Source organism: Larimichthys crocea, chromosome XXI (assembly GCF_000972845.2).
Source record: "Larimichthys crocea isolate SSNF chromosome XXI, L_crocea_2.0, whole genome shotgun sequence".
In the NCBI taxonomy this organism is placed as follows: Eukaryota; Metazoa; Chordata; class Actinopteri; family Sciaenidae; genus Larimichthys; species Larimichthys crocea.
Genome location: NC_040031.1, coordinates 15,750,670 through 15,774,603, shown reverse-complemented (window position 1 = coordinate 15,774,603; position 23,934 = coordinate 15,750,670). Strand labels below are relative to the sequence as shown.

The following is a 23,934-nucleotide window of genomic DNA, read 5'->3' as shown; positions in this document are numbered from 1 at the left end:
TGCTTGTTGCACCTCTCTCTACATCCCGCTGGTGGTGGTCTCACCCCCTCCTCTCCTGCAAATAAATAAATAAATAAATCATCAACTTTCATAATTAAAAAAAAAAAAAGGAGTCTTAATGAATGGGAGTGGGATTTGTCTCTCTTTCAAATTTGGATATCATCGTCGGCACATCAATGCCTGCTGCCGCTGCTGCTGCTGTTGTTGTTGTACATGGTGGGACGGACGGATGATGCCTTGTGGATCCACGGGATGATGTCATGTATCGTTGCACCCCCACGTGGGGGCCGTCGCTCTCCGATAGGCAGATGTGGCCGTATTCCTTCTGAGTAATCCGATTGGACAGATAGGTGCTTTCACGGCAGTTCAGCCCTGCTGCCTGTGTGTGGCAACCGGGGTAAGCTGGACAACTGGGGGAAATGCGAGATTGTGGAGAGTACCATGTTACGCTTTTAAAGAATCTCCAACCTCTTCGGAGTCGGAAGACAGATTTTGGAAGCGTATTTATTTTTTTTTTGCCTTCTTCTTCTTCGTCTTCTTTTTTTTGTTGTTGTTGTTGGTGAGGTGGATTAACCAGCCACAAAAGGCGCACATTCCTCGGAGGGTTCGCGGCTGAGAATAAAGTAGTTTAATCGAGCCCGACCGCACAAAATTTTCTCCCTTAACAGTCTGGACTGGGCTGTGTGCGCTCCGGAGAGAGGAGAGAGAGACAGAGAGAGAGAGAGGGCGAGAGAAACGAGGGAGAGGATGCTTGTCGAGATCTGCGTCCACCACGGTTACATTAGGAGGGATTAAACGCATGAATTGTAGCCCCACTGTTGTTGTTGTTTTTTTCTCTCAAGGAACAACAACAAAAACAAAACAAAAAAAAAGAAAAGTCGGACGGCGAAGACGCACAGACGGGTATGTATCCACAAGATCTGCTGGTTTGTTTTTTAGTTTTTACCTTTATTATCATTATTATTTGGGCGTACGCGCTCAACAGCGCACCGTTTCCATCGCTTTCCTTTCCGCGGACTCAAACAGTAGGTGGAAGCCAGCTGCTGTCGGCTGTGGCCTGCCTTTAGACGTCCTAAAGAGCGGTGGAGGAGGTGGAAGGTGGAGGTTGTTTTTTTTCTTCTTCTTTTTGGTCATTTGACGAGAACATCAGTTCAGATTAGAGTCGCAAAACAAGCGAATTTTGATCCGAGCGTTGTAGATATTCTTATTTTGTGAAAGTAGCCTCCCCGCGCAGTCTGCGCTGTGTTGTGTTTGCATCAGTTTGAATCACAAATTGGGAGATTTTGTTTGTCTGTCGTTGACCACTGACCGAATAAGGTCATCAAGAAGACAAGAAGACTATTTCTGCCTCTCTCTCTCTCTGTTTCTTTTTTTTTTTTGACATTTATTCAAACTGCCTGCAATAACTGGAACTACTTTGTTGTTGTGAAACAACGTGCGCTGCATTTGTGTTTTTTTTTTTTTTTTTTTTTTTTTTTTTTTGTGTGTGTCCATAGATTAAACCGCGTCATTTTTCAACACAGGGTTTGCACGACCTCCCTCCCTTACCCCCCCCATCCACCACCCCCACCCCCCTCTCCCCCCCCCTCTCTGCTGAGACTGGTGTGGCTGTGAGCACATTTCAACCATTTTGCCAAAGGACCTGTACACTGGAGAGATAAACAAAGGATACATTTCAAGATGTATCCACAAGGCCGACATCCGGTAAGAAGTGCTTCCTCTCTGTCTCTCTCTCTGTGTCTGTCTCTCTCTCTTACTTACTACAGCTTACATATTTGTGTGACAACCCTGATGTTGACATGGTTCCCTACCATTCAAAGCATAATGCAGACCTTCAAACATCTACATATTACAATGACACTTAAATAGATGCAGATGGTTTACATGCTTGGAGATATTTACTCATAAGGCATACACTGACAGGAGTCTGTTGAACACAAGGACAGGTAGTGGTTTCATTTCATTTTCAAATTAAATTTCATTCCTACTGCAAAAAAAGTCCACTCAAGGTGTGCTATTAGCTTCTGGAGATGTGAAGCAGACACATATCTTTTGGTTTTGCTGTGTTAATGTCTTTCTTACTGCAGAGGAGATATTATCCTGAAAGTAGCCTTAATGTGAGAACCATTCAGCTCCCTTCGGCAGCAGCATGGGGTGCAAGGTAGAAAATGATGAATAAAACTTTCACCTGTGGACTGATGTGATTTTTTTTTCTTTTTTTTAAACAACCTTCTTTTCAGGCTCCACATCAGCCCGGTCAGCCTGGCTTCAAATTCACCGTAGCAGAGTCCTGTGACAGGATTAAAGATGAATTTCAGTTCCTGCAAGCCCAGTATCACAGGTAATGACTACAAAGTGTGACAGTGTCAACATTTACTCTCTATTGAATAGTTAAGGTGAAAGCTGTTATTTTGTTTGTTGACTTCTGCGGTAATGAAAAAAAAAAAAAAGGACACTTGCTGTCAATTGGTTAAGTGTGAGTGAGTTATTCAAGTGATAGATACGCCTGAAATTGACACCTTGTCTTCTATTTTAGTCTTAAGGTGGAGTATGACAAACTGGCCAATGAGAAGACGGAGATGCAGCGCCACTATGTCATGGTAAGATTACGTTACAATAGGGAGCAATTATGGTTCCAAATTGCAAGGCTTGTTGAAGATCTCGTTGGGGTGGAGCGAGACAGGCTATTGTGATCACCTGTGTGGTGGTTAGGGCGGGTTGAGTGTCAGGTACAGGCTTGTGAAAGCCCCCAGGGGGGTTTGATGTAGCTGGTTGTTACAGAGGAGCTCTTCCTGACAGGCAGGCAGGCGGCAGTGGGCTGAGGCTCCATTATAGAGCGCCCCTGATCTCCAAGGGTCGACTGCAGCGTTGCCCTCTGTGTGTGCTGATCTGATTATTCTCCTAGGAGACTCCACGCTCACACATATGCATGGCCATAAATTAGGTGTGAGCTGATGGTGGAGGGCCAGAGCAGCGTGTGGGAAAAAAATGCACCACACTGCAAACAAAATGGAGGACGTGAAAGCTTGGATGCTGCAGTTTATTTTGCACTAAGCTGACCTTAGTTTCTCTGTGTAAACCAAAATTATTAGCTTTTATTTGAGCAGCCCTTTTAGAAAAACATAGGTGTGCTTATGACGCAGGAATTCAGCTCAGACATGACGCAATCAGAGGCTTCTTCTGTGGCAGTGTGTTCTGTTGTCCCAGGTAAATACGCCAGGGATGACTTAAACCAATACACGCAGGCTTAAGTTAAACATTCTTTTCACAGGAAAACAACATGTCAGCCTGACAGGGAGGAGGTTAGGTAAACATGTAGGGAAGTATCCCACAGCCAGCACTGGGTGTCAGGTTACGCTACGGCTGTGGGGCTCTGATCTCAGACAGAATGGCTCTCTTGTTTGAGAGTAATTTTCGAAGAAGCTAATGGACTGAATAATGCATTGGCCTCATCAAATAGACGCTGACTGGAAAGCCATTTCTGCCCTGGCTGCCACTTGTGGGCTCCACGGATTACATTTCAGCCAGACAGACTGACCTGGCTTGAAATATCAAGAGTGTTGAGCAATTGCGTTACGCTAAGTAAATAGACATCCTGGAGATCTGAGAGCTTAAGATGGTGATCAATAAATCTAACCCCTTTCTTCTCCAGGCTAATACTATAAACAACAACATATCGATTTATTGGCTATCTGCTGTCAGCTGCTCCTTTTTTTTGTGTGTGTGTGATTTTTAGTTCATCACATTTGCTCCACAGAAGCTGGACTGCATTTAGGTTAAAAAAAACATTTGATGATGTGATATATTGATTTGTGGCCATATACAGTCTGTTAGTTACATTAATTAACAATATAATGTTGAGTATAGAAGTAAAACAGAAGCTATATCCATCTTTTTAAAACGTATATGTAGAAAATGTTAACACATTGTGATTGTAAATGTGAAGTTTTTTCGACTCCATTTAATCCCAATCATATCTGTGCTTTGATTACAGTATTATGAGATGTCCTACGGGCTGAACATAGAGATGCACAAACAGGTAGGTACCGTTGTGCTCCTCATATTTTTCAGCTCAGTGGTTTTCCACGGCGTCAGGGGATGTGAGACCCAGGAGGAGCTGCTCGTGGCTGTGAACTGAACCGAGCGTCAGTAATAGGCTGTAAACAGACGGATCTACTGCACACGAACAAGGCAGTACAATTGCAGTACTACTTGTACCCTTTTTTTTTAAGCTGTGTTAAGTCTGTATTTGTCTCGGCCTTTTGATAAAATTGAAGGCAGACTTTGGCAGGCCCGGCCCTTGACTTAATCATTAAGAGAGAGAACTGCTGATGGGCCAGTATTTCTTTTTAAGGTGAACAGTAATTACAAAAGGGGGGTAAAAGTCCTTTAGTCATTTATAGTGTGCTTATCTATATCAAAAGTTCCTATCTCATATTGCCCCATAGATCAATCATACTGATGGCTTGAAACGATAAAGATTGTATGAATGAGTAACCCTCAGAGATTCCCATGCATGCTGCTCTTAAGCCAGTGAGGTTGTCCCCTCTCCTGCGAAAGCCTAGCCTGGTTAATGATAGCGTTGGGGGAATGGTGGATTGGTGTGGTAGGGTGATCCATCAGTGTCTGGGCTGTGTGTCACACTGCCACATGTCTGTCAGGCCTCGAGTCGCTCTGATAGCTTCTGTCAGGCACTTATCGCCAACCAGAGGGAAGAGGAGGGGGGGATGGGAGTCGGGAGACGTGCTGGAGAATACAGCTGGGGGAGGGGCAACAGCCCAGCTCTGTGTAAACAGGTTAATCGACTGATCCATTTTAGCGCCTGACTTTTATCAGGAACCTCAACAGAGCTGATGGAAGCGCTTGAATAATTCATCAGTGGGGCCCTAACCTGCTGAACGGCATGTTTGTGAGCAAACAGTGTGGGCCCCGTCCATGCGGCTCCCCCAGCTTACAGCTCATGCAGGGAGGAGGAGGAGGAGGAGGAGAAGATGAGGAGTGGTTAACAGGCAGGGTTGGGATGGATTATTGGATGCACATAGACATATTATTTTCCTGCCAGGAGATTTATTCCATAGTGAGGAAATCCATTCCTCTAACTGTGCCTTTTTCATTACCGTGCAGGGACATAATTCAAATTTCAGAATGCACACACCGGCACAGCTCAGATGGACTGATGTGGCAGTGTTATCTGATCCCTCTTTATCAGCTGTGACAGTATGTAGATACAAACGGCTAATTTCTGCTGCGTGATGTCAGCTAGTAATTACCGTCATCTGGCGCTTGTTTCCAAGAGCTGCACAGGGTTTTGGGTTTGGGTGTTAGCGTGGCTCAATCAGATTTGGCTGTTACCTGTAGTCGTAATGCAGACATGAGACCCGTGGCTGCGGGAGTCATTTGCTAAGTAGCAAACTATCTGCCATGCCTAGGGCCAAAACAAACTCGGTCAGCCAGCGGACTGTCTGCAGTATTCATACAAAAGAGGCGTGCAGTGAAAAGTGGTTGGAGAAACTGGCTTTCCAAGCCATCAATGCTCCCATGTGCCCAATCTGTCATGTGGGACCGGACTGGAGTGTAATAATTACAGGGTGTGAACTGTTGGGTGTCAGATCCACTTATATAAACACAAAATTATTGAATTTTACGACATGGCATAACGGAGATGGTTATAGTTTTAGGCTGTTTTTGTTAGAATAACTTTATTATTTTGAAATCAGTCAGCCTTTTACAAGAGAAAATCAGCTGACTGATTGCTATGGTCATAGTAATGACTCATGCATCCATTTAGGCAGGCTTTTTGGCCTCGGCCATTTCAATACAGATAACATATGCCAATTAAAAACGTGTTCTGGACTCGCTTTACATTAACAAAGGGTCTAGGGCTTTGTGCAACCTCTCAGTTTTTGCATTATTTTCTGGCTTAGATGAGACTCCAGTGAAGTGCTAGTCTAATTTTCTTCCTACTAGAAAAATCAGGAAAGGGATGGTGCTGTCATCTTGGACAAATTGGAGGCCCTCTAAATCTGACTACTCAAGTATTGTTTATAGATGGATCATGTGACCAGAGCCACCATTGTTTTTTTTCTCTCTGTATTTAATACTCATCAGTGTCTCGACTCCATTTTCCCACTGCTGATAGCAACAGGCGAATACCTTTCTGCACACCATTGACAAGCCAGCCTGAGAGTGCTCTTAAAGTGGTGCTACACAGGTCCGAGTACCTGTAATTGTGTAGCAGCAGTGCAAAGCTGGCCTCTCAAGGGCCAAGCTGTCATCTACTTAAAGTGACAACAGCCCCATTTTTATCTGCCGGCAGAACAAAAAAAAAAAAATCCTCCCAGCTCTGCTCTGTATCTATTTTGACAGCAGTGGCGAGCCTGACATGATGCCTTTTCCATGTATTTGCATGTTGTGGTGTGAAAGTGTAGAGGGTGCCAGTTGTTTAGGGCGCACAAGATCGGCCACCTTCTGACCTCTCCCAACCAGCTGTCACCATGACACTAAGCTACAGAGGAATGGACTGTGCACTCAAGGCCTTTTCACAAATCCTGTCAAATGTTCGACTGCTATTGACATGGCTTATCTCAACAAACATGGATTATACAGGCTCTGTAGCTTTTCAACCATTTCTGAGGGCGTTCTTGAGCTCTTGCTAGAGCACTTACTGCATTGTATTAATACTAATGTTCATAAAACCTTTATCTAACTCCCGTCATTGCTTTATTGGTTGTGGGTCACATTTGTTGTGCGTCGAGTATTTCCCGTCTGCACAGTAATCAGTGTTATCTTATGAACTATTGTACTTTCTATAACACATGCTACCATATATTTATTTCACATTATTGCCTCTCTGATCCAAGGCTTTACTTTACTTCATCCGATATTTCATCTTCAGCTTGTTTGCGCTGCTGGCTTGCCCGGCTAAGTGGCTATCCATGTTGCAGCTTGGGTCAGCAGGTCTCGTTCTGTTGGACATTACTCTCCAATCTCTCTGGCTCTGCTCAGAGGTAATATGTCTGGCTGCCAAAACTGCCTGGCATTTCTGCCGTGTGTAATAAATAAGCTGACGGTCTGCAAAGTACATTGTGTGTGCTGCTCCAAATGAAAAATCGTAGAAAATCCCTGTGATGTGTTTGTGTTCCGCAGTGGCCTTGGGTTGAACTGCAGCTCATAAATTCCATAGATGATGTAGCTTTGGCACTGATATTTTTCTGCTCCCAGCGCAGAGCTTGAACCTGAGAGTCTCATCTCCCATCCCTGGAAGGAGAAGGAGGCAAACCAAGCTGGCTGTGCAGTGTTTTTACAGAGGAGGAAGGGAAGAGGAGGTGGGGGGGGTGTATCACACCTCCTACCATTGCTCTTTTTATCCACCATTCATTTGCTACGTTCATGTGATCGACAGGCTGAAAATTCAATTTAATGACCTGCCTCCAAGCACGTAATATGATTTTAAAGCCTGTTACGGTCAAGCAGAGGTGCCATTTGCATAATGATCCCAGCAAGATAGGGCTGCAGCCGTTGCCATGGCAGTTGGTAGACAAGCAGAAGAATGGAGGCAGGGCTCTGTGGATGGATGGGAGGTTGGGAGGGTGGTGGGCTGGGCAGTTGATTGCAGTGAGAAATGGACAGGGCTTCCGTCTTGGAAAAGGCAGAGCTCTAGCATACTGTACTCGTAATGTTGTCTTCTAATGGTATTGGTCATAGATTTGAGGTGTGGTACCCCCACGAGGTCATTACGGTTTGGAAACTTTGCTCACGTTGCACTTATAACCCCTTAATGTAAATTATCTACACTGTCACATGTAAGTAAACAGTGCAGTCTGGTTTAGTGGGCCTCTCTTCCTGGGGTGTGGTTGTGTGGTTTAACTCTGAGGTTAACTGCAGGACACCGCAGTTGCAGATGAGGGGAAGGAGGGCAGAGTGAGAGAGGATCCTCTCAACACAGCAGCACTCTGCCTGCTCATATCCGTTTAGCATGGAGTGCACTCTCAGCACAGCTGTGCTCCATCCCCCTGGGCTCTCCTAATGTTTTAAATATTTCAAATGTCAATATCACGCTGTTTAGAGGATGTTGAGTCAAGCAGTTCTGATTGCCGCAGTAATTGACTTAATCGGTGTAAACATTAAAGGCGGGGTTATATGAAGTCACTGTCTGTTTCATACTTTACCGTCTAATTTTGCTCCTCTTTTTGTTTTTCCAGACGGAGATTGCCAAACGGCTCAACGCAATTTTAGCTCAAATTATGCCTTTCCTGTCACAAGAGGTGAGTTTTCTGAATGCGGCTCTGAAACAGTGTCATAGTTCAGTATTAAAAATAAGTCATTCATTGTACATTGTAGCAGTGTGTGGCATTTGCCCTCACTTAAAAAAAAAATCTTTTTTTTTTAAATATTGCAGCAGCACTATGAAAAATTAAGTGTGAAATTCACAGATAAGTGAGTGTGGGTGTGTGATGATAGATGTTTGCATGCCCAATCATGTTTTTGTAAATGTCTTCCCACAGCACCAACAGCAGGTTGCTCAGGCAGTGGAGCGGGCTAAGCAGGTGACTATGAGTGAGCTGAATGCGATCATCGGGGTACGTGGACTTCCCAATCTGCCTCTCACCGTGTGTATACCCCCTTTTTATTCCTTCATTTGACCTTGGTTAGGGACAAACCTGCACATAGAATAATCATTCTAAATAGTACTTTTCCATGTCCATGTTTTCTTTATGCAAGTAGTCTGAACAGTGAAGTGAAATGTGATGATATATATATTTGTTTCCAATTCAGCACTATATTCTTCACCAATGTATTCAAACTATATACACAACAAGTGTAGCTCTCGAGAGCTGGTCTGTTGCTCCAGCCTTGGTCTCTGTGGCATCTTCACTGCCTTGTTGTGTGTTTATAAATGCGAGCCGGAGAGCTCTTGAGATCCCTTTCGCAGCCTGTATTGCTTTAATTGGCTAAGGTTTTAACGAGGAGCCTCATCCCTCACTGCTGACCTGGATAGCTGTGGGAATTAAAAGGCTGAGGGTGAGCAGAACACAGCCAGCGTTTGCAAAGCTAGCTGAGACAGTACAGGCAAGCAGGCAGCCATCACAGCTCTGCAGCACAGTTGTCTTTGCTCGCCGCAGCGCCGAGCTGTAATGTACGGCGTTCATCACTTCAAAACACCATCTGCTTCTAATTGATCAGCTGTGCTCACCCTGCACTCTTAAAACACAAGTGATTGGTTTCACCCTCGAAAGCTCAAGTTATCAGTCATCTTATTACTACAGTTGAACCTCGCAGAGTCTTTAGCATGCATAAGAGGGCCCAAAGGCTGATTTGATGACTGGAGGCACATATTGGAATTCAATTAATGTCCCCTTTGTGACCTTTTGTTCCAGGATAATTGCTTCCTAGTATTTGTCTGAGGATGTGTCTTAGGTGATGGAGAGCTGTTTGTTTTTTTTTATCTGTCGGACTGAAGCAGATGCATTATTACACTTCGATAAAAGCAGAGCAGCTGCAAGCAGAAGCTGATCTGATTTGTGTCTTCTTACTGTGTCTGTGATTTCATATTTAAAACTGTCCTGAAATATTGCCGTACTTTTATGAATTTGTAGCTGTGATCCTTTCGCTGTAGCTCTCTGCTAGTCTTTGGCTATAATTTTAAAATTAAGAGTATTAAAATCTACATTTTATGAAATATTGGACGAGCCCATTCACGATTTTTAGTATATGGTCCTATTTGGCATCCAGTCTGTTTTATGAAGCACTCTGGCCCTCACCCCAAGACACGCCGGTTGGTCATGTCAGAGGAGGTGGAAATGTAGCTACTGTATGTTTTACGAATACCTCTCCATTAGTTATTCATTGAGGAGAAGCTCTGTAGGCATGCCAAAATCCTCATGCATATTGTAAAGCAAGGTGGGGTGAAAGAGCGTGCCAGGTAGACAGGCAGCATCCAGAAGCCAGCTGCATGCCTTATTGATGGGGCTGAGGGCCATTAATAGGATGCAACTAGGGCAGCTGCTTGCGTCGAGATGAACCTGACAGGTGGTGCTTCCTGTTTGATTAGGAAACACACAAAATATTGAAGGCAACCAAGAAGTTGTTCAGATAAGCCCACCTTTTTTTGAATGAGTGGCCACCTGGATGAATCCCATTCAATGGCTTTGAGGGTATTTAACTGAAAGAGATTTCTTTTTGTCTGCAACAACATAATTTGCGGTATATAATAATGGAGAGTGGATGTCTAAAGCATCTGTAGCCCTGACCAATTTGTGTCCTCCTCCTTTTCAGCAGCAGCAAGCTGCCTACCCTGCTCTCATGGTCAGTGGCATCCACAAATATCTGTATGTGCCATGGTGTTGTCAGTGCACATATCTGGGCTTGACGGGATTGTGCATGTTTTTGTGTCCCAAGTGCTATGTGTTTCACAATAGGTATTGTAATTAGTACACAAGCATCTACTATAATGCATTTGCTCAATTTTGCCTGTGTGTGGGTTTTTTTTTCTTTCTGTAGCAACACTGAGAAAAAAGGGGCAAAGAGTAGGTCTTTATCTTGGAATATTAAATTAGAGGAAATAGGCCAGGCTCCTTTCTTTATTTATTATTGTCTTCATTTATGGCCCTCTAATGAGGGCTCTTGCTGATCAACCATGCATATTACCCATCAGTGCCTCATTAAACACAATGAGCAAGGATGGCTCTCCCCTGCCAATGAACTGGCTCCTTAATTTCCCTCATGGACACAATATTATAACACACTCACTCCCTCTCTGTGTCTTGCTCTCTCCCTCTTTCTTCCTCTGTGTCCTGGGTACATTTTGTAATTGGATTGACATCTGCCCTATGGAGCAAAGGACACGGTTGCTAGTTAAAAACCTCACTATTTTCCAATCTGGTTTTCTCTACCTTCAGGGCAGATACAACAGAGGGAGATGAGCAATTAAAAAGACCCCGCAGATATGATTTTTAAGGACATATTTTAGTAGGATGTGACCTTTTTTGTAGGATCTGTGAGTGGATATATCTGTTTTTAAAAAGAGATCCTACTGAGTGGATGTATTTCTAAGTAGGTGTTAGGTGTTAGGTGCACCGCATTGTCCTCCCCAGTTGCTACAAAATGCCCGATATTCCTGAAATGGTAAATCATGGAGGCTCGTAAATGATCACTGATTGAAGTCTGTCGTGTAAAAGAGAGTAGGTGCACGCTGTAACAGCAGCTGAATTATTCAGCTGGCTTGTAGACGGGTAATAAATTGCTGATGTTTTTATTGGTGTCTCAGCTAAGTATTATTTAACCTTGCTTTAAACTGCTTACTTCCATGCTGAGTGCCTTTTAACTCCCATCCATTTCACTGTGCCTTTTCAAATATTGATGGTGAATATTGGAGGGTTGACTGAGTGCCAGCATGGGACCCCTGGTCCTGGCTGCCGGAGCAGCCTTCCAGACGTACACACAAACACACACACACACACACACTCATACTGAGTGAGTGAGAGGGAAGCAGTGCCAGTTTCTGGCACTTAGTATTCCCTCAGTCTTTTAAAGTTTGGATGTGCAAATGATTCATGTTCTGTTAATCCAGGAACATGAATATGAGAGGACTAAGTAGAGAGACACTGGTTGTGTTTCCAGAAGTGTTTAAAAAGCAGGTAGTTGTTTAGCCTACAGGCTGACAGATTCCTACACAGCTTGATGTTTCTTAAGAGGATTGCTCGTCTCGCTGATGGCAGAGCGGTGCTGTGCCTCTGCAGTATAAAATGTGCTAGTTTTCCTGATATCAAATGAAGTCCCGTGCATTGAGCGGCAGTTGTGTCAAAATTTGCTTTGCTGTTTTGTTGACGTAGAGTGAAAAATATTTCATTTTCAACTCATTGCGCGCTACTAACGCTGTGTGGTTGTACGTCTCATGCGTTAGACGTGTTGAGGAGTTGATTGTTACTTGTGGCGTTGACTCTCCTCAGCGCAGATCTAGGGCTTAGCCCACCCTGGCCTGGTATGGAAATAGCACTGAGGGGGATTGCTCTCTGATCCTGACAGTAATAGATGTGTGAATGCGCTAATATCATGCAGGGTTTAACTGATCAGTCTGCCTCACTTTTTTTTTTAGTGTGTGGTTCCTCCTTGCCTTTTCCGTCGGACCCACTTGGTGTCTCTCTGCTTGTCTCCCCTGTCTACTTACAGCAGCAGCAGCTCCAGGCACAGCACCTCTCCCATGCTGCTCACGGGCCTCCGGTCCAGCTGCCACCTCATCCCTCAGGCCTGCAGCCGCCCGGCATCCCCCCTGTGACAGGCTCTGGATCAGGCCTGTTGGCATTAGGTGCCCTGGGCAGCCAAGCCCACCTCCCAGTGAAAGATGAGAAGAACCACCACGATCTCGAACACAGAGGTGAGGAGTTAAACTCATATTGCATATTGCTGTCTTATTAGCTGCTTAACCAGATTATTTAGAAGAATTGAAACGTGTATTCATTTTAACATTATTGCATAGGTGTTAAACAGGGAAAAACCAATTTAGTGTGCCGTGCTCCTCAGTCTCTAGAGCAGAATGGTAGGGCCCTTAGGTGAGGAGCACATCCTGTCTGTTCACATTCTGTCTGGGTAATGAGCTGGTACATTCCCAGCCCATGACTGCATAAGCTATTCAACAGCTCCAACACACGGTGATAAGAGGGGCCTTGTGCCCTGCAGTTGATTCTCGTACGTTCAGCCAGAAGCATGTTATGATATGCTAACTGACTTGTTTTTCTTCTTGCTCCACTTGGTTTCATCATCACCTCTGCCGCCATTGTGATGTCTGCGATGCAGAGAACACGGTGAGTGTCTGAACCCGCAACTGTTTGTCATTTCATAATTCATCACGCATCCCCATCTCCACTGCAAATGTCAAGTAAAACGCCCTCCTAACAGCATGCTGCCGCTGATTTCATGCACTGTTGTAATCTGCTTCCAATAAAATGATTAATTGGAAATGAGGTTTGGAATACAAGTCCTGTGCTTTTAATCCAGAAGGGAAATGACTGGTATCATGCCGGAGAGATTAGAAGCCTTGTAATTTCATCACAATTAAAGAAAGACTTGGACTTCCCCTTCTTAAAGGATTTATTTGATCCCTTCTACTGTTTCCCTTGTTTACCAGCTCACTCTTTCTCCTCCTTGGCATGTGATGAATATTTATGAACACAAATGGAGAATTGTTTTGTTTTCTTTTTCTCCACCCTGTCTGGCTGGACCTGTTAAAGCGTTTTATTTGAATGGCTGCGATCTCTGATGGCTTGTGATGGGCCTGTGAGATTGTGTTTCTGCAGGCTGGGCCAGCTGAATGGGTGCAGTCATGTCTGAAGAAATGGAACTCCTGGGGCGATTAGCAGGCTGTTTTGTTTCTGTGCTCTTGTCCCAGGTCATCTGATAGCAGAGTGGTGACTTTGGTTAATGAGTCACGCTAAGCATCTCTTTAAAGGTCAGCCATTATGCAGACAGTGGCCCTTTGCCCAGACTGCTAGTCCATCGGCCATTGTTCACTTCTCTGGGCTGCCACTGACTTAGTCCATGTTGTTGCTTTGGTCGTCAGAGGAAAGGGACAGAGGGAATCAGGAGAACTTGGCAGTTTACAGGCAAATGGCAAACTCATGTGAAAGCCATTGGACAACTGCCTAGTTCCACCCATTCTGTTGGTGTTTGGAGTGAGCTGTCCCAGCTTGTGTGGGCAGGCAGGCTCCATGAAGAAGCACCAGTCAGTCCCACGCCGCCATGCCCACTGGCAGGATATAGATTCTCTTTCTTTATCAGAGCTCAAAGCCTGAGCTGACATGGTGCCCAAGCGCGCTGCAGCAATCAATGCCCACAACATACAGTCCTCTCTCTCTCTCTCTTTTTCTCTTTTTCTCGGTGTCTCTCCTCCCCTTTCTCTTTCTCGCGCTTAGCCTGACTGACTCTGGAGAAAAGGCCCTCTGTTCAGCCACAACACACTGCTCATGTCCCTGTGAGGCTGTTTGTTGTCCAGTTATGAGGAGGAGGGAGCCCAGCTCGGAAAACAAGCCCTCCTCCTTTCAGTCCAGATAACGGCCCTTTCTGTTGTTTGGCCAGGGACAGGCTTGTGTGTGAGATTGGGCTTGGCTGGTGTCAGGGTACTGCGTGGAGCTGGCCTACAGCTGCATTTTTAAGAGTCTGCAGCATCCATAGTTGTGTGAATGAGGCATTTTTATTATTTGGATTGGCACAGCATGTTCGCTGTGAATTTGTAACTGATGAATGACTCGCTGCTCACTTTTACGATCGAAGATGAAATGGCAATAAAGTGTGTTTGGTTTTCTCTTTACAGAATAACTCCATATCCCCATCAGAAAGCTTACGCACATCCAGTGAAAAGCACCGCAGCTCCTCTGACTACAGTTTGGACTCTAAGAAACGCAAAGTGGAGGAGAAGGACAGCATGAGCAGATATGTAAGTCACTAAAGGAATAGTTCACCCATTCATTAAATATGAAGCTACAACCTAGAATTGGAAATCTTAGCTTAGCATAAAGACTGGAAACAGAGAGAAACGGGTAGCCTGGCTAGTGTCCGAAGATAAAAAAAACAAAAAACAGCCCCTGTAAAGCTATTTCACACATTACTCCTTGTTTGTTTAATTCATACAAACACCAAAAAATGACACATTGTGCTTTTATGAGGGATTTTGTGCAGGAGAATTTTTTGCAGCCTGGAACAATGGCATCATGGAGTTGCTGGCTGCTTGGCAAAAGTTACCGCTCATTGTTCCAGGCTTATCCAACTCTCGGCAAGAAGCAAAGAAGCACAATATTCAAAATGCCAATGCATTCCCTTGGTCCTCCTGTGGTTTAGATTAAAAAAAAGCTTTGTTTAGGTGACTAATTTGCCACTAATCTTTACAGGACAGTGATGGAGAGAAGAGTGATGACCTGGTGGTGGATGTGTCTAATGAGGTGAGCAGTGCAGCGTGTAATTGTAAATGCCATATTGTCATGAACTGAGATGAAACTATTATTTAAACGTCAAAAATCCATCGCTGTGTTTCTCTCCAGGACCCTGCCACTCCACGGGCAAGCCCAGCCCACTCACCGCCTGAAAATGGCATTGATAAGCCTCGCCCTCCAAAGAAGGACACGCCCAACAGCCCTGCATCAGTGGCATCCTCTGGAAGCACCCCATCTTCCAAGGCCAAGGAGCTCAGTCATGTAAGACAATCAGGAGTTACAAACAAAGTAGGACAGAAAGGGTTTAAGTGAGAATTTGCGGAGAGAGCAAAGGGATATGTGCAAATAAATCTGGAACGCTTTCTGTGGTGGATTAGGAATGGCTGTCGGTGTTTTAAGTGCATGACTAAATGTCAGGGATAATATTGTCCCGCATCAGGATCACTCAGGTCCTCTCTGTTAATAGCTCAATGTATTTAACTATTCCAGGATTTTTTCCCCTCTGCCTCACTAAAAGATTAAAGCCAAAGCAGTAAGGGGATAAAAAACGGCCCCATCTCCATTGTGGCCATAATAGGTTTTAGAATAAATAGCAGTTTATGGCTCTGCAGGCCTATGAGGGTTGTCAGAATTAGATTGGATTAAGTTCAGTTTGCTCTCAAATTGTCAGTCTGCACAGTGCCTGGTTTCCGGGATTGTGAATGTGCTTGCTCTCTTGTTCCCTCGACAGAATGACAAATCCTCCACGCCTGGCCTCAAGTCCAACACCCCCACTCCCCGCAACGACGCCCCCACCCCTGGCACCAGCTCCACTCCTGGGCTCAGACCCATCCTGGGCAAACCACCAGGCATGGATGCTCTCGGTTGGTACCGCTCTCTTTCCTCTCTAGCAACGGAGATAATCTTTTTCCGTCCTCTCCCCGCTGTATGGTCATGTCAAATACCAATATCCTTCTCCTGTCTTTGTCCGCAGCAGCCCCAGCTTTGCGTACCCCTCTGTCCATCGCAGGCTCCTACCCTACCCCCTTTGCCATGATGGGCCATCATGAAATGAATGGAGGCCTGACTAGTCCTGGTGTGTATGCTGGTCTGCACATCTCCCCTCAGATGAGCGCTGCTGCAGCGGCAGCCTATGGACGTCCCCCCATGGTAACACCCTTTCCTGCCCTTTTTATGTAGCTGCATTTGTGATCACCTAAAATCCACTGCACATAGTTAAAAAGAACAAGTTGACATTTTGGGAAATGCACTCATTTACTTTCTTGCAGAGAGTTAGATGAAAAGATCAATATTTGTCTGTTAAAGGTTCTCTGTGGAATTTTAGACTTGCTGTTTTTCTATGAGTGGCTGTAAGAAAGCAAATAAGCATATTTCCCAAAATGTCAAACTATTCCTTTTTTTAGAATCATTTGATCACTTGTCAGTATCCAATCTTTTAGTTGAAGGTTTCCATCTTGTCATTTTTCAGGGGTTTGATCCTCACACCCACATGCGAGCTCCAGGCCTTCCAGCCAGTCTCACATCCATTTCTGGTGGCAAACCGTAAGTGTCTCACCACATGTGTTATTTTCATTTTTAAAAACAACAGTGATATAAAACACATGTCTGTCTTTCCCATCAGGGCTTATTCCTTCCACGTCAGTGCAGATGGTCAAATGCAGCCCGTGCCCTTCCCGCCCGACGCCCTGATTGGCCCCGGTATTCCACGCCACGCCCGTCAGATCAATACACTGAGCCACGGCGAGGTGGTTTGCGCTGTTACCATTAGCAACCCCACACGTCATGTCTACACTGGTGGCAAAGGCTGTGTCAAAATCTGGGACATCAGCCAACCTGGCAGCAAGAGCCCAGTGTCCCAACTGGACTGTCTGGTGAGGATTGCTGCTGATTCACATTTTACTCATGAACTCATATACACCTTTATTTTTTTTTGTGCAGTTGTTTTCAAAAGCTGTTCATACACAACCTGATTAACAACGGTCAAAACACCCCGCTGACAGTTTAAGCAAAGGCACTGGTATACAATAATGGAAGAAAATGATAAACCTTACACAACAGATAAATTATAGTTGACTTGAAATGTGAACAGCACCAAAAAAAAAGCTAAACAAGCACCAAGCTAAAAACTTGTGAATTTTGAGAAATACTCAGAGATTGCTTTTTTTTTTTTTGACAGAAGGATTTTCATCCTCTTTCCCACCGACTTGTTTTTAAATCTTTCTTGCTCCACTGCCTTGAACACGTATTGATTCAGTTTGTCCTCTGTTCATCAGAACAGGGATAACTACATCCGCTCCTGTAAGCTGCTGCCTGATGGCCGCACATTGATTGTTGGAGGCGAGGCCAGCACATTGACCATCTGGGATCTGGCTTCTCAGACACCCCGCATCAAGGCTGAGCTAACCTCTTCAGCCCCAGCATGCTACGCGTTGGCCATCAGCCCCGATGCCAAAGTCTGCTTCTCCTGCTGCAGTGATGGAAACATTGCCGTTTGGGACCTGCACAACCAGACTCTTGTTAGGTTCGAAGAAAACACTTATTCACACTGTGTGGGCTTTGGCCCAGCAACAAGATTGCTGTTGTGTGAGTCATTTTAACAGGAGATGTCAATAAATGGTTGTATGCCTTCTGACTTTAAATTGTAGGCAGTTCCAGGGTCACACGGATGGTGCTAGCTGTATTGACATATCTCACGATGGCACTAAGCTTTGGACAGGCGGTCTTGACAACACTGTTCGCTCCTGGGATCTGAGGGAGGGTCGACAGCTGCAGCAGCATGACTTCACATCACAGGTGCAACCCAGTAACATAGAAGAGATGGATAACACAGACATCCGCAGAATTACTGTTGAGGACAGTTTGTTTTTAGTCCTATCAGTAATTACTCTTCCTTTTTCTGTTTCCAGATATTCTCCTTGGGCTATTGTCCGACTGGAGAGTGGCTCGCTGTGGGCATGGAGAGCAGCAACGTGGAAGTGCTCCACCACTCAAAGCCTGACAAGTATCAGCTCCACCTGCACGAGAGCTGTGTCCTGTCCCTCAAGTTCGCCTACTGTGGTATGAACAAACGCAAATAAAATGAGCGAGAGATAAGCCTGTCCTATTTTATTTAGTGCTAAAACTTCAGTCGGTCAAGGCTACACACCTGATAACCCTTTATTTGTTGGTTAGTTTTCCACCACGTCTTAGTACCGTTGTTGTCGTTGCAGGTAAATGGTTTGTAAGCACTGGGAAGGACAATCTGTTGAACGCTTGGAGGACTCCTTATGGCGCCAGCATATTCCAGGTATGCAGATCAATACACTCTGTCTGCAGCCAGTCCAAAAGTATGCACAGTTGTCTCTGAGAGGAAGGACACAGCGTCCGCTGTCTGACAGGACTCTCCTATCAGTGAAAACTGAACCTGAATTATTGACCTGACAAAGAAGTCTTTTTGAGGGGCATCAGGCCAGAACTTGATGTCATTGCAATCTAATCTTGCCCTGTAGTCAGCTAATCCTCTCCACTTAACTTAAATGTAGTTGAAAATGTTAACTGCCTCCAAGACTAAAATGCCTTTTTTTATCTTCTCCAGTCCAAGGAATCCTCGTCTGTCCTGAGCTGTGACATCTCGACAGACGACAAGTATATTGTGACAGGCTCTGGTGACAAGAAGGCCACTGTATATGAAGTGATCTACTAGAACAGACTGCTTTGACTCGGAGCATGCTCATGCTCAGGAACAGTAGACTCTTCCTCCATCTACCTTCCCTCACACAGACAGCATGGATGTTGCCTGCAGCCCCGGGGTGGATGGGCAGGAAGTTTGGCAGTGCCAGACTGAAATGGACGTTGGTGCTGTTGTTGCCCTGGATGCTGTGACCTCTTTGGCTCTGCCCTTCCTCACTCATACAACTAACACTTGTACAGCAAGTGCATTTCCCCCAAGGCACTAAGAAGAAAATAATGTCTTGCTGTTTTTCTGTTTGTTGGATATTTCTTTTTTATTCGTCCTTTTTAATGTGGAGATAAAGTTCCATGACACAACTAGAAGCGGCGCTTCGCTCTGGAGCTTCTCCTTGGAGGTCCTGTGAAAAGTGTACATAATGGAGTAATAAAAGGCCTTTTATAGATTTATATTTTGGTGTCCAGTTACGCTTGTGATGGTTCTTTCTTGTTCTCTCCGTGATTTTCTGTCCCCTCTGGGGATGGAAATTAGATTAGGACTTTGTAAGAGGATATTCTATTTCAGTTTTTTCCCTCCTCTGCTTTTTTTTTTTCATGTTCGTTGTCCAGAATGACCTTTTCGGAAATCTAATTTGGATTTTTTTCCCCCTCCCTGACAACAGCATTTTTTTTTCTTCACTATTTGCTGTAACACAGACATTTGTCCCATGGATTTTAGCAGTGGAGAATTTTGGAAAAGGTCCTTTTTCAGACTCGAAGAAGGAGAAAATCACCATTTCCAGTTAACTTCTACCTTTGGCCCCCGGTCATCAAAAATTCCACTTTGAAATGAAGACCTATCGCTGAACACTGGCTGCTTTCAGTGACATTAAATTGGATAACTATCAACTGGAGGACTGATGGATTTTACAGAGAAGCAGCTTTGACTTGTTCAGTCTGTTGACTCAACTATTGTATGAATCTTCATTTCTCCGTTCAGCAAAGTTTAGTCATCAGTCAGGAGTTAACTGTTGCCTCCCTTGTTTGACTCTCTGTGACTGATGAGCAAGACTTACATGGTTACTCATGAAGGTGGCAGGCAAAGCCATTACCACATTTTACATTTTGGGTATGCTCTGTTTGCTTTCTTCAGTATTTCATAATATTCAACTACAATCTTATCATAGACAGGAATGGTCTCTACATAAACACAAGTTAGACTGTGTAGCATACACGTTTCATCATCCCTAAGGATTGTACAGTTGGCAGTTGTTGATAAATCAATAAACTGTTTTTATATAAAAATAAAAAATCATCTTGACTGAATTTCTATAGTGCTGCTGCTTATTTCCCCAAATCTCAGATTCAGATGTAATAGTAGACATTTTAATCTGAGATTTTGGGAAATATGATGATTCATTTTCACAAAAGAGTGACATTAATCTAATGGCTCATGTACTGTAAATATTAGGCTACAGCAGCCAGTTAGCTCAGTGTAAACAAGGAAACTTATCCATTGCTCTGTCTGAAAGTACCAAAATCTAACCGTCAACAACTCTCAAGTGTAGTCATTTCCAGGAAGCTGTAGTGGTTGGCTGGAAACCTCACAATAAAAAGCCTGCAGGAAGTCACTGCTCCTAGCTAACAAATCCAACTCATAACGTATCTTAAAATGATAGTTTTTGAAATAAACAAACAAGGTGTGATCGGGTATTTAGTGAGCTTTAATGGTAGACTTTGGACAGAGTGATGCTGGCTGTTTACTCCTGTTTACTGACTGCCCAGTAGCTATATATTTACCATGCATGTGTCAGGAGAGTAGTGTTAATCTTCCCATCCAACTCTAAGTGAGATAAATCAAACTTTTCCCTAAGGCAGTTCTAGATTTACAGACTCTGATTAACATTTGCTTTCGTGCTGCAGCCAGCCATGAGACAGGGTGTAAACCAGCTAATGCCACGACTGTTGTTGACTACACCAGTAACTGAAAGAAATATGCTGCATGTATTGACATGCTTAATGTCTCTTGGCTCTACTGTAAACCAGAAATGTGTCCTCATATGTTCATTGCCCTGTGCACTTATACTGTACGGGGGCTCTCACTTGCTCTTGTCTGTGTCTACAGTGCATACAGACTTACTCGCAGGCTTTCCCTGACAGCAAATGGACGTACATCAGTAAATTGCTGTAAATGCATCCAGATAGGAACTGACAAGTGTCTCAGGAGAACTGCAAACATGAAAAGAAGACAGGGAAGCTGCTAGAGACCTCTGGCTATGGCTTTAAGTCGGAAAATTACTGCGCTTGCATTAATATTTGAGCTACGGTGTACTCGACCCAACTGTGGTCCCTGTCAGCTGCCATGTTTTTGAAAAACTGTATCCATTCATCGTGGCAGTTCTGAAAACCCACAGCCGTCTCCGAGTGATACAATAAGGCAGAGTTTCTATGCAGTGGCACTTCAGAAATATGACGCAAACACTGCTCTTGAGTTCTCTTGAGTGGTCTTTTAGTAGTTGAGTACTTTTGGGTAGAATAAGGGTGAATGGCCGAGTCCTTCCATTCCAGAGCAAGGCTCTTGTAGGACTGCATGAAGCTGTGAGCCCTTCATACTGCTGCCTCTTCAGAGATGTTATTGTTAGATTATAAAAGCAGGGCCGGATGCTTTCAGTATGGAGCCAGCCGCCATGTTCTGCTCTCACGGGCTCATTTGTTAAAGGCTATAGTCTTCCTTTTCCCACATCGCTGAAGTGTGTACTTCCTGTGTGCATTTGTAGCTTAAGCTCCTTGCTCAAGTAGAATTTTCTTCCTCACTTAATCAAACAGTGGAATATCTGCAGATGAAAGGTTGTACCTCCTGAGTGCCCATTGCTGGACACTGAGGGGGTCATTGTCTCGCCTTCCGCTGATCTACCTCTCAATGGAGGGCTTTCAGTAAGGTTCTCATGCAAACGCCCATGCTGCTCTGTTCTATTTAGAGGGCTACAGTGCAGACTAAGACACTAGAATGGCTTAAGTGTTTTATAACAGCTCTAAACATAGTCCAATTCTCTACTTCTGCTTCGATTGTTAGAGCCAAGACTCAAAGACCCTACAGAAAATCAAGAGGGGGGGTCTGTACTGCCAATATGTGGGCTTGCACATGCAAACCACTGTGTGAATGTTTTTTTTTTTTTTTTAGCTGTAGTTGCCAGGCATTGATCACAGTCCACCAGAATCCTGGCTGGTCCTTTTGGCTGGCATTTTGTTTTCCGCCCTCCCCCCCCATCCGTCACACAGAGAATCAGGGTTTTTTTTTTTTTTTTTTTTTTTCAACAGTGAGGGACTGGCACCGTGCTGAAATGCAGAATAATAATCCCCTAATCACCTGAGTATTGCCAGTCCTAGGTTTTTATCTGCAATGGATGTGAAAGCCCCCAGTGCCTAGTGATTACAGCATTTGATCTGGGTAATAATGTCTTCACTGTTGCCCTGCTTAGGGCCCAAAGGCAGTGCAGCTTTAATCCACAGTGCATTCTAGTGGAATCGCATTACACAAAGACCACCAGGGTTCTCCTCTAGAGTGGAGGGGTGGTGGCGCTGGTGGGTGGGTGGGGGGTTTAAAGGAGGAGTTTGCCATGGCAACACGCTTCTCTCTCTCTCTCTCTCTCTCTCTCTCTCTCTCTCTCTCTGCCTCACGCAGACACACATGCACGCACATATAATACACACACACACACACACTCTCTCTCTCTCCTGGGATAGATAAGCAAAGGACAGGTTCTATGTTTACTTTCCATAGGCCCTCCAATCCCTGAGCAGGCTGAGCCCTGATAACACGAGGCCTGTACAGCCACCGACCACTGACAGCAGATAAGCACCCCAGCAGAGCAGAGCAGTCATCACCCTCCAACCAGGATGAACAAACCTGGGAGACCCGGATTCATTTGGATTAGGCTGGATTGCTTCTGCCGCCGCCGCCGCTTCTGCTGCTTTCGCGGCTGTGTTCAGACTACTGATGTTTGCAGGACTTTCTACATGAGAACTTGATGTTGCACTTCACCTCGTGGAGTCTTAGAGCTTAGTGAGATGACACAGGCGCAGTAATGGACTGGATGCTATTTTAGATATTGAGGTCAAGGGACTGTCTGCACCGGGCAGGTTTGTGTCACTGCAGCTGGAGGGCCGTGAAGCTAGAAAAGCTAAATTCCTTCTGATTTGCCATGAGGAGCAGACGACCACACATTATCAGTATGTTGTTTCACCATCTTCTCACGTCTGGCATTTTTATAATGGCCATTTTTCACTGGAAGGCAAGGCTACTGTCGAGACATTCCTTTGTACTTGCTCCAAGTATCCACTAAAACCCAGTAATTCAATACTTGGAGTAATTAGATTTGTATGATACTAATGCCCTGAGAAGGAACCAACGTGCTCTTTGATGTTCAGATCAAGACAGCTACAAGTACTTCTTTATTATATGCATTATGCTAACATGCTAATTATATTTCCACACACATTCTTTGATTAAGGCACAGCTGGAGGTGTATAAGCAACATGACTAATTACAGAGGAAATTGTGGTATTGAACTAAAGTGGGAGCGGTGTTTCCCTTTGGCCCTTTCTCCTGCCTGTGTTTACTTGTAAGATATCTTTTTTTTTTAACCATAAATCTGATTGAACAGCTTGATTACATACTACTGAATTTAAAAAAAGGGTAATTAATTAATAGTTTAATAGTTAATATTTATCTCAGTTTATGTCAGTATTCCTATTGTTTGAGTTTGTTTCAGCACTATGGAATAAATTATGTACAGACACAGGGCTAGGGTTAGTAGTAAACTTTATTGGGCCTCATATTTTCTCTCAAACTGTCGAATAAAATCGGATAGTTTTGCCTGTAACTTTCTTAAAAACAATATGCTTTTGTTCGAGTAATATAGGACATATTTCTGGAATACTATGTGGTGGATTAATTAATGGAAAAACAAGTAACCGTCAGTGCTTTCTCCGTAATACAGATGACTAGCAGAGATGTGCAAGGTCTTGGAGGGGTTATTTGATACTTTTCTATGGATGTTTTGATTGATTTTTTCCGCGGTGAAGATATGTCACTATAGGGATCCATTGCAACCGACACAAACTCAACCACAGCTACTCTAAAGGAAACCCAACAATAGCCACCTTAGAAGGCCTCAGTCCTTCAGTATTTCATGTGACAGCAGCTCCAGATACCAACTTTGAAGAGCTGAAAATATCCAGACTCATGTCAAATCAACTATCAAATCAAGCCAGCCCTGTCGGGCTTGATTTGACTGGAAGAATTGGAAACTGAAGGAGAACTCTCATGACCGATTGTTTTGAATTCAAAAGAGATTCTTGAGTTTGT

General features: G+C 44.3%; 1 protein-coding gene across 7 annotated transcripts; it reads left to right on the top strand.

Annotated features, from left to right (window-relative positions):
- The first annotated feature begins 312 nt into the window (after positions 1 to 312).
- tle3a (TLE family member 3, transcriptional corepressor a) lies at positions 313 to 19,878 on the top strand. 7 transcript variants are annotated; one of them, XM_027272820.1, is made up of 22 exons: positions 313 to 903; positions 1,524 to 1,704; positions 2,241 to 2,341; positions 2,537 to 2,600; positions 3,995 to 4,039; positions 8,202 to 8,264; positions 8,505 to 8,609; positions 10,276 to 10,305; positions 12,169 to 12,373; positions 12,793 to 12,800; positions 14,306 to 14,428; positions 14,880 to 14,930; positions 15,030 to 15,182; positions 15,652 to 15,784; positions 15,898 to 16,070; positions 16,390 to 16,463; positions 16,543 to 16,792; positions 17,195 to 17,442; positions 17,567 to 17,714; positions 17,828 to 17,978; positions 18,131 to 18,207; positions 18,496 to 19,878. In XM_027272820.1, the coding sequence occupies exons 2-22, from the start codon at positions 1,681 to 1,683 to the stop codon at positions 18,601 to 18,603; spliced, it is 2,334 nt and encodes a 777-aa protein (XP_027128621.1). In that variant the 5' UTR covers positions 313 to 903; positions 1,524 to 1,680; the 3' UTR covers positions 18,604 to 19,878. The 7 variants fall into 7 exon arrangements, with proteins under 7 accessions (XP_027128621.1, XP_027128625.1, XP_027128620.1 ...); XM_027272819.1 differs by having other exon boundaries at positions 319 to 903; positions 15,895 to 16,070; XM_027272822.1 differs by having other exon boundaries at positions 320 to 903; positions 8,505 to 8,579; positions 15,895 to 16,070.
- Positions 19,879 to 23,934: the final 4,056 nt, after the last annotated feature.

Bases quoted from the DNA above. Each gene is read 5' to 3' on its own strand.
- tle3a (XM_027272819.1), top strand. From the start codon at position 1,681: ATGTATCCACAAGGCCGACATCCG. The intron at 17,443-17,566 runs GTTCGAAGAAAA...TTTAAATTGTAG, and splicing joins CACAACCAGACTCTTGTTAG to GCAGTTCCAGGGTCACACGG. The intron at 17,979-18,130 runs GTATGAACAAAC...TTGTCGTTGCAG, and splicing joins CCTCAAGTTCGCCTACTGTG to GTAAATGGTTTGTAAGCACT.